This window comes from Montipora foliosa, chromosome 13 (genome assembly GCF_036669935.1).
Source record: "Montipora foliosa isolate CH-2021 chromosome 13, ASM3666993v2, whole genome shotgun sequence".
NCBI classification, from domain to species: Eukaryota; Metazoa; Cnidaria; class Anthozoa; order Scleractinia; family Acroporidae; genus Montipora; species Montipora foliosa.
This window is the reverse complement of record NC_090881.1, coordinates 21,917,089-21,927,088: the sequence shown is the minus strand read 5'-3', so window position 1 is coordinate 21,927,088 and position 10,000 is coordinate 21,917,089. Positions and strand designations below refer to the sequence as shown.

At 39.6% G+C, this 10,000-nt stretch overlaps 1 protein-coding gene across 1 annotated transcript in view; it reads right to left on the bottom strand.

Moving 5' to 3' along the window:
* Window positions 1-10,000, bottom strand: part of LOC137981834 (rho guanine nucleotide exchange factor 12-like) — a 73,311-nt gene that overhangs the window by 9,772 nt on the left and 53,539 nt on the right. The window contains exons 55-62 of the mRNA XM_068828876.1: window positions 8,633-8,885; window positions 7,895-7,968; window positions 6,114-6,149; window positions 3,722-3,753; window positions 3,395-3,423; window positions 1,670-1,773; window positions 534-587; window positions 30-64 (exon numbers count right to left, since the gene is read on the bottom strand). Of these exons, the coding sequence (XP_068684977.1) occupies window positions 30-64; window positions 534-587; window positions 1,670-1,773; window positions 3,395-3,423; window positions 3,722-3,753; window positions 6,114-6,149; window positions 7,895-7,968; window positions 8,633-8,885 (617 nt within the window). The remainder of the gene's footprint in view (window positions 1-29; window positions 65-533; window positions 588-1,669; window positions 1,774-3,394; window positions 3,424-3,721; window positions 3,754-6,113; window positions 6,150-7,894; window positions 7,969-8,632; window positions 8,886-10,000) is intronic.

Sequence of the window (10,000 nt, the reverse complement as noted above, 5' to 3'; positions counted from 1 at the left end):
CAACCGGGACATAAAAGGTAAAGGTTTACCTTTCTCTAGCCATGTCTCGATCCGTTATAACACTCTAAAAACAAAAAACGGAAACAAAAAACAAACGTAAACCAAAGATATTTGGTTGTCTGCAAGGACAGAGATTGACGTTATAATAATGATGAGGACAAGAAAGGTGGTGATGATGATGACGACGATGATGACGTCGATGATGACGGTGATGCTGCTGATAATGATGATGACGTCGATGATGATGGTGATGCTGCTGATAATGATGATGACGTCGATGATGATGCTGCTGGTGATAATGATAATGACGACGACGATGATGACGTCGATGATGATGGTGATGCTGCTGATAATGATGATGACGACGTCGATGATGATGACGTCGATGATGATAAGGACGAAGAGGATGATAGTGACAAAGACGATGATGTAATAAAAAAGGGCAACACCAAAAATTTTTAACAGAGAAAATTCATGGACCTCCAAACGAGTATGAAATGGTATCTTTCAGGGCAGTTCTCTCTGCTACTTACAAGTAACGTTGTGAGCTGTTCATTTAAGACTGACGTCGATGAAACAAGTTGTTGCTGTCAAAAAATAAAAGTAATTAAATCTGGCAAGTTCACCTAATTTGAGTAAGAACTCCTGATAAATCTTTACGAGACGAATACCTCCCGCACAAATGCTAGCGCGCGAGTTCAGAAAAACGTTCAGCTAAAAGAAAACTTTAATTAAAGATAAAAAATACGGTCAAATATAAACGCGACAACATGAATGTCCAGAAATGCAAAGTGGGTTGTATAATTGTCACGAAGTGTCTTCATACCCTACATCTCAACTTGAAGATCGCTCGGGTCTTAAAATATATTCGCGAACGTAATATCATTGCACAATACCCATATTGTCGTTAAGTAAAAAAGAGTCCTTCAGTGGAATTGGTTGCAATAGGCCCGCAAAGCGTGCACAGTGATTTCTATGACAGCAGAAGGAACTCGCCTTCTAGTGCAACCTATAATGCTTGCGTTACCGAGAACGCTACTAGATAACCAACGGAGGAAAACAACAACTGTGCATGTCATTTCAACTTTCCCGTTCTCGGCAATTCTGCAACGTGAAACGACCGAATCTCAAGTTTCGTGGAAAACGCGAGCAACAATGGCGAGTATCGATTCTCAACACCGTTACTGCCAAATCAGTTAGTGGGGAGTTTGGCGCGGGTTTGTAGACGTTGAATAAACTAGAACAATCACGAAACAGTTTGACGTTTTCGTCCAAGTCGCCGCAGTAGATCTTTCGGTCTCTATTATCTCCAGACAACAAGAAGCACGCAAGAAGACAAAGCCTATATTGTTATATACCTAGCCTTTCACTCAACAAAACGAGCACTATGATTGATTGCTTCTTGGTCACGTGCCCCTGATCAAATGTATCCCGATCGGGATACAATTCCACAGTTGTTGCCCGCTCCGGATGTTTTGCTGCGATTGTTGACGGAAAAGTCTAAACATACAACAAAGCACTTAATGACTGGTCCCTCGGGAAACTAGTTAGTTTTGTTTTCCCTCGAGTCCTCCGTCGAGCGAAACATCAGGACTCGAGGGAAAACAAAACTAACTGTTTCCCTCGGGACCATACATTTAGTGTATAATAACTTCTTTTACCCATATACCTGTGGTGAGAAGTCCGCGTTTACACCATCGTATCCCATTCCGCGAGACATATCATCCACATTAGGATTTAGTACATCACTCACAGCAACAGTTAAACGATTGGCTAAAGGGGGAAGGAAGTTTGTACAAAGAAAACTTTTAAACGTGAAACAAAAACAATCGCTCAGAGCACTCTGAAAGTTCAACATTTCTTTGACGTTACGACGTGAAAAGACCAAAGTTGAAGTCATGACGAGGGCGTAAGCGCCACACGATAAATTCTCAATCATTTTCTCTCAAAAGTTTCACACCATTCGATTCATACCATATTAAGGACGGTGCCTACTACTGTTATTGCGTATACGTTCTGCGCATCGCGAGATACTCTGATTTCCTATGGGTGGCGCTTATTAATACAGGGATATTTTTGCGCGGTTCAAAACTATGCGGAGAAAGCACAACTTAGCAAGTGCTCTTGGTATCCAAAAAGAAAATTGGGGGTAACCACGCATTTTTCAGAGATAATTAAGCTTCAATTTGGAAAAGATCGCCATCCATTGCTTTGTATTTTAAAGCTTTTTACGGAAATCGTTGATAAATTATCTTCGAAAAATGCGTGGTTACCCCCAATTTTCTTTTTGGATTTCAATAACACTTGTTAAGATCTGCTTTTCCCACTTATTGAGTAAACCGCGCAAAGATACCTTTGAATTAGTACGCACCGTCCTTAATAACATGACAGCTACTGCGCAATGGACCATTTTACAGTTCTGTGCTCAGTTACCAGGCCTTTGAATAAAAGCGAGGCTGGAGTTGACCTTGATTTGACACAAACCTCATAACTTATGTAAATCATCTTGTTATAATGCTAACGAGTTTCTATTTACATAAGAAAAGCAGTGAGTTTTGTAACAGAACAAGGTCAACTCCAGCCTCGCTTTTTAACTGAGCTTAGAATTCTGTTTAATATAGAAACACCGGTGAAAGTTTGGGAGAACGAGAAATGCTGTGGGAACACGAGCCGCAGGCGAGTGTTTCCACAGCTTTTTCAAGTTCTCCAAAACTTTCACTCCTGTTTCTATAACTCGATAGAAACACCGAATACATGTTTTCTATTTCTTTTAGAAAACAACAGGACGAGAAAAAGGAAATCAATTTTTAAACTCTAATTATCAAAATGTAAATCCTCTTTGCTCGCGCTATCACTACGTCAACAGATCGTGCCAGTTCTGTGTCTCCATCGAGTTACAGAAACACGATTTTTAACCAATCAGCGCGCGTATTTTCTTAGGACTGTTTTCTAAAATGGTCTACTGACACCTCGAAAAGCGCGGAGTAATCGCGAAATGACTGAAATTCTTGGTTTAGCTTGCATGATCAGCGACCACGTTTCAAACGAAACAGATGACAATAGAGATTGACGTAAAACGGGCAGACCTCCTTAATACCATCTTAATCCTTGATACTGTGGTTGCTACACTGGAAAGTAGGCAAAGGGTTTTGTTCTATCGAGATACAATTTACGACAAAGATTCTTTAAATCGAGGTTTCACTGTCCACAATTAATATTCTGAAAAAACTGGAAGAGATTTCTTGTAAGGTCCTCGTCGTTTTGGCTTAAGATTCCCCGGCATCGTTTGCCACTCAAAAGAGCATCTGCTAAATTTTCCTTACAACCTTTGATGAAAAGTGTTTATTACTAATGTGCCTCAGCAGCTACTCCAGTTGCAAACCGATTCACTGACCTTGTAGAATTGCTGCAAGTATTAAATCCCTACAAAAGAGAAACGTGTCATAAGGTGAACGAGTACGAATTCTTAAATCATTTGCAAGGATAAAATCAGACTTGCAAACAGATATCACACATTTCTTTACAACCTCTAATTTCACTGGATCGGTATTGGACACTGCTTTAGCGTTTTACAGATTAAGCCTCATTGTTTCGGTTCTATAGTTTTTCTGCCTACTTCTGTCTAAACAAATAAGCCGTTGTAATAGCTGCGTCCTAAAGAAATGAGCCAGTCTCTAAAGTTCACAATTAAAACAGTCGCATATTATAAACAGCCTAATACCTGGCATCCATAGAGTCACTGTTAATGTTGCTCTGAAAGTAAGAAAAAAATCTTAAGGCGAAAAGTGAAATAAGGTCGACCATAATGTTACAAGATAGTTCTTTACTAGTAGGTGAATTTACGCCCGAGGGGAACCCCCTTGAGAGGGTTAAAGAAGAAACAGAGAGTCATGCTCTAACAGGGAAGGGAGGGGGGCGGGGCGGGGGGTCCCTTTGCCGTCAGCCCCACGAAGCTTCGGAACAATTTCGCATGCCAAAAGCCCTTCTGCCATCCTAAAAATGACGACTCAGTTCCCCGAACGATACCTTGCAATGCCTCGTTTTGTTATCCAACATGACGTTAAAAGATTGGCCGTTCAGATGAAAACATGGATTGCATGAAGTCCGTTTATAACGTCTCGGAGATGATACTCCCGTGTACCGTCGTGCAACTTAATAAGAGCTCTAGTAATCAGTATCCATGAGGATGCCACGACAGAATGCAAAAGAATGAAACGATGATTTTAAAAAAAAAAATTGTCACTGACTAAAAAGCCTTTTTTAATGGACGTTTCGGTTAAAATACTATAACATAACCTTCTTCAGCATAAATGGCTTAGGAATACAAATGAATGCTTTCAAAGAGTCGCGGAAACGTCACTCGTCAAATGCCGCTATATCCTTTGCTGAGATAGATCTCTTCACCAACAGCAAACAACATATTTTACCATTTTCACTTCGATATTTCACTTTTAATGCGCCATGAAAGTTTAAATAAAAAAACTGAAGTCGTTTGTCCCTGGGCCGAGCTAGTGACAGGAATGGGTCTACCCCTGAGATGGAGTCACAAACTGCTTTTGCAATGCAAAAATTATTTCAAAACTGAAACGTGGAGCACTTTGTGACGTCATCTCCGCGATCATACCTATCAGTTATTTTGTGGTCTGGTCTGTTGTTCTCTATAGGGGCACCCTTCACTTCCTTCATCAATTGTAAACTGCGCAACAAGCAGTCTGTGCAAAGTCCCCAAAACAGAATTCTAAATTAATAATGGTAATACAGGGTTCGCGCTGGATTTTATGCATAAAATTCCAGGAGTATTCAAGGAGTTTTCAAGAACCAGAAAATTGAGTTTTCAAGGAGTGTTTGTAAGGAGATTTCTATCCCATACATCGTGTTTCAGTGTTTCCTTTGCTAAAAAAGCCTACCTTGATATTCTTTCCCACGTCCCTGCGAGTTAAGTGCACGCACAGGCATTTTAATTTTTGCATTTAATTTTTCCCCGATAGTCAAATTTGGGCTCAATTTTTAAAATGTCCCTTAAACTTAGTATGATGCAATCTCAACAATTTTCATGCAAGCAAAAATTCAAGAAGTTTTCAAGCAGTTTCCCACCAAATCCTTTTTTTCAAGGGCTTTCCAAGCGCCGTTGAAGTCCAAAATTAAATTCCAGGGCTTTTCAAGGACTTCAAGGAGTAACAAGAACCCTGTAATAGAACTGAGTGGAGTCCAGTTCGGTTTGTAGTCATACGACCGCGTAGAGAAGTCTTGTTACCAATTAATCATAACCATTACAATTTCCGAGAAAACAAATGCTTCCTTTTTCACTGTCTGATGTTACAAATTCGTCCATTTTGGAAAATCCCCAGTTTGGTAGGGTAAGTGGTTGTTGCTATGGTTATTGTGATAAATTCTGTGATTGGTGGATTAAGCTAAGTGGGCTTAAAGGGAATCTCCACTTTAACAAAATGATAACTTAAAATCACAGGAAATAACCGTTTCAGTCAAGCCAGTCTAAAATACTTTCAAAGAAGTGTTTGTATCCGAAATACACAAGTTTTAGAATCGCCTATTTTTGTTTTCAAATTTCGCGGGCGCCGCCATCTTAAATAATTGTGACGTGTTACGGTTGCGCTATTGTTATTAGACAAAAGCTCTTTGTGTCAGAATGATAGGGCAAGCGTAACACGTCACAATTATTCGATTTTAAAATTCAAAACAAATTTGTTTGTAAACATAATTTCCTTCAGTTTAAACTTATTCTGTAGTAAGAGTAGACATTCCCTTTAATATGATTGGCTGATGTAACTGTCCGATTACAAGCTTACACAATAATGAGTAAAAAATAAACTGTACTTAATGCACCAATCAAATTTGAGAAAATTGTAATGGCTATGATTAGGCCTGAAATGCCCCAAGGGGGTCCTGACTAATACGAGTATTTTACTTCAATGCTTGGACGAAGAAGACACGACTTGTCAACTTTGCGCAACCTGTGCAGCCTGCTAGAAGCGAAATCGTGAGGAGGTAACGTGAAATGGTTGTTATATGAGCTGAATTTTGACTAGTTTGCTATAAGTAAAAGAAACTTTAAGATTAGACGCACTTTTTAAAGCGATGAGAACTACACCTACCTCACTGGTGGTTGTACCCACTGTCATGTTAGCTCCCTAGAGAACAATGTTTGCAAAATTTTAGTTAACACTTTGCACAAAGGTCCCAAAATGGCGGGACGTCGTTCGGACGCGGTCGTATAGACCGAATTCATAAATCACGGCCAAAAAAATCTTCTTTTGTTTATGTGCTAATTAGACTCACTAGCCTCGCTCTCAAGCAACATTTCTTTTGTATTTTGTACATGCAAACGAGGCTAGTGAGTCTAATTAGCACATAAACAAAATAATTTTTTTTGGGGCGCCATTTATGCATTCGGTCTATGGTGGTAAGTACTTTTAAGCGTAAATTGGAATTTCACATTTCTTCAACCATTACTGATAGAGAGATTCGGCATCACGTCGACTGCAAAGGGCAAAATCCAAAATCAAAGAAACGTGTTTCATTTTGGCTGATTCCTTGCCTGTAGCTACTGATATCAATCAACTTCCCAAAAGAGGGAGAAACGTTAGAATGAAAGAATTTTCATGCTTTGAATACCTCAATAAAACCTAAAGCAAAATGAAAATGTTTATTGTTTCTCTGATAAATACGAAAAATTCCGACGTTAACGCACAGTTATTGAATGCAAAACTGAAGACAATATGCCCTTTAGTTTTTACATCAGACGGAGTGTTTTGGCCCCGTAAACGAATAAAAACACGCTCACGCGGAAGCCCCACACCCAGAAGGCTACAACTCCAATACCAGGTCGATGTAACGGCATTTTCAAAGATTTATTATTATTATTATTAGATTTTTGTTGCGCAAATATTATTATAAAAATTTCGTTTGCGCATTACAATATCATTTATTATTCAACACATTGTGACAATGTCCAAATATGGTCCTAGCGCGCTCAATATTGGCCGTGCGTGCTCAACAGATATCCTGCGATGTACGTAATTTTGTGTGCCGCGGAGAAAAATGGTAGTTTTCCCAGCTTTTTTTCCAATAAACGTATAAAATTGTGCTTTGTCATCAATGTCTTGTATAATAAAACAATTATCCTGCTCAATCTCGCGAAATATCGCATGATTTTAGCCACCTTGGCCTCCGTCCTCGTCGGCTAAGTATCAGGCGACATTCCGCGCGATTTCGCTGAACAATAGTTAAATATCTACATACAATTTAAAAATGTATGTACTACATGTAAAACGAAAGATACGATAAAAACTCAATAATAATAAATAATAAATTATATAATAAATTACAATACTACAATAAAGATTTGGCTTGCACGAAAGACCATTCTCAATCCGATGGGAAAATCTTTTTCATTATACTTATCACCAGCTGGAAAGGGGTCTGGTTTCGCGGTAAAATCAATCTAAAAATAACTCGGTCTGTAAAAACGCCGATCCTCAAATACAATTAAGTTGTACACTCCTCGTCATTGGCTCCTGGTTCCTGCCATTTCCTATTCATTCATTACTTGAAATTATAACTCATCGGGTAAGGCCGAGTATGGATTACGATGTTCTCCTCAGATCTGCACCCTTCTTTAAATCATATAAAGGCCGATATGTTTTAGCTGTTAATTCAGAACGTTTTCCGATATATCAAAACGTGCTAGTTCGTTCTGAGATGTTTCAAAAATTCACAGCGACAGTAACGTGGCGTGCTATCATTGGTCCACTGTTTCCTATTTTTGGCGCAATTTTGTTGTTTTTCGGCTGGCCCGATTTAACAATGTGAAACAAACAAAAAGGGAGAAGTATCTTGAACGAAGGATTATTTTTAAGGAACCACGATGTCTTACCCTTAATTCTGCAACCAGACGAGACTTTTCTTCCAACGTTCGGCGAAGTTCGTCGTCTTTTGATCTCAATAATTCTAAAAACAAACAACAAAAATGCATTAAAGAGGCTCCTGAGAGAAAAGATATTAAGATTACATATGATAGCGCATATGATACACAATCAGAGCTTGATTTAATAAAACGGCAAAAAGTAATTACACCCCGCATGCATTGAACCCTTAACGGCTGCCTACAATCGTGGACGACATTCCTTGGGACAAAACTGGTAATTATCGATGATTTCAGAATTACTTCCAAAAGCGGCGCCATATTTTAAAGCTCCATCGCAATTCCCTACTTCCCCAGCCAAGTCAAAAGCTCAGGCTTTTTGTGCTCCTTTTCCTCCAATCAAGCCAACTTCTGATCATACCAAGGGTTCTCATTCCGATGGCGAACTTGACTTAACCACGCTGATTTTTAATTCGTGGCCAGGGGCCCGTTTCTCGAAAGTCCCGAAACTTTACGGGCCATTTTCGGGTGTGACAATTTGACCTTTGTATCTCAAGAACGGAGAGGATTTAAGTCGTTAAACTTCACGGTTATTTTGCTTTTTGTTACCTTGAAAACGTGTTAAAAGATCAGCTTTACAAAACAAGCGGATAGCAGTTTCAAAAATGGCTTTTCGGGCTCGAAAAGTTCTCGGGACTTTCGAGAAACAGGCCCCATATCACGGAAAGTAACACTATAACGACCATTTACCGAGCAACATAATCGACGATCGGGAAGACGGACTACTCGTGGAATCTTCAGGCTCTTCGGATGGCATGTTAGCAAGACTCCCTCTGATCTTCATTGTATCATTTGATGAACTCGACGAACTATCCGACATCACACTGTTCCGTTCTACCGATGGAGATCTGTCGTCAACACTCTCCTCATTTGTTAACTGTGCCAAGGAGGCCTGGTCTAAGAGTGATGAGCCTTGTGTTTCACTATCTTCAGCTGAAAGAACCTAATGAGCCAATAAAAAAAGAATAGCTACAGCACAGATTATTAGACTCATTTCCAAAACTGGTTTAAGAAACGCCTGTCTTCTTAACCTAAACAAAGAAAGCTTTTCGCATTGAGGTTCAAGTGAAAATCAAAATCCTCACTGGAGGGTTAATCTCGGACACAGACAAGATGGCTGTGATCTCAAGTGCAAATGCTTCGCAGAAGGCACCAGGTTTCTTTTGTGTATAGAGCGAGTTTCAATTGAGTGTCGTAAAACCAAAACCAAAGTAATTACTTTGGCCAATCAAAAAGGACTGAGACAATCCGGCAAACCAATCAAAACTCGAAGTAATTTCACGAAGCCGACACAAAGCGCGGGAAAATGTGCACGCGTGAGCCACGATTGGTTTTGGTTTCACTTCTGATTGGTTGAAAAAATGGCGCGCGAACTTTGAACCAATCACTGAGTGAAGTAATCATAAACCAAAGTAATTATCTAATTACTTTCGACACTCAATTGAAAACCGCTCTACTAATTAAAACCACCTCTGCAGCTTCAGTAAGTCGGAGAAAGGTGCGCACAGGGAGTGAATAAATTTAGTACTGTTTTATGAAACTCCTCCGTCCAGAGAGGACCTACAGCGACTCCATCTCCCATACCTTAGCATTAAAACAACGACGACATAAGATATCGCTTTAGATTCCCAATCTAACCACGTAGTGAATAACTAAAAAAATCTAACCAATTTCTGATAAAGGAAAACTGTGATTTGCTCATCCCGAAGAATATTCTTAAGCTTACCGCCTCAAGCTGCATGTATTAGCAACGAGCAACCATCGCTTTATCGGCGCGTGTTGAAATAATCCCACGATAAAATATCGTGCAAGCTAGGCAGGCTACCTCGAATACGATTCTATTTGAACCAAAAATTTATATCACTTAGCCGTTTAAAAAAGTTCGCGTTTTCCCGCTTTTCGCGTCCACCGAAAGTAGGAATTAAGCCTACGCACGGACGACGACGACCAGAATGTCGTCTAAAAATACTATTTCCCATTATTGTAATAACTTAGTTATATCCCCAAGTCGTTCGGAATGGAAAGTGTGTATCAACATTGCAGGAGTAAAATTGGCAT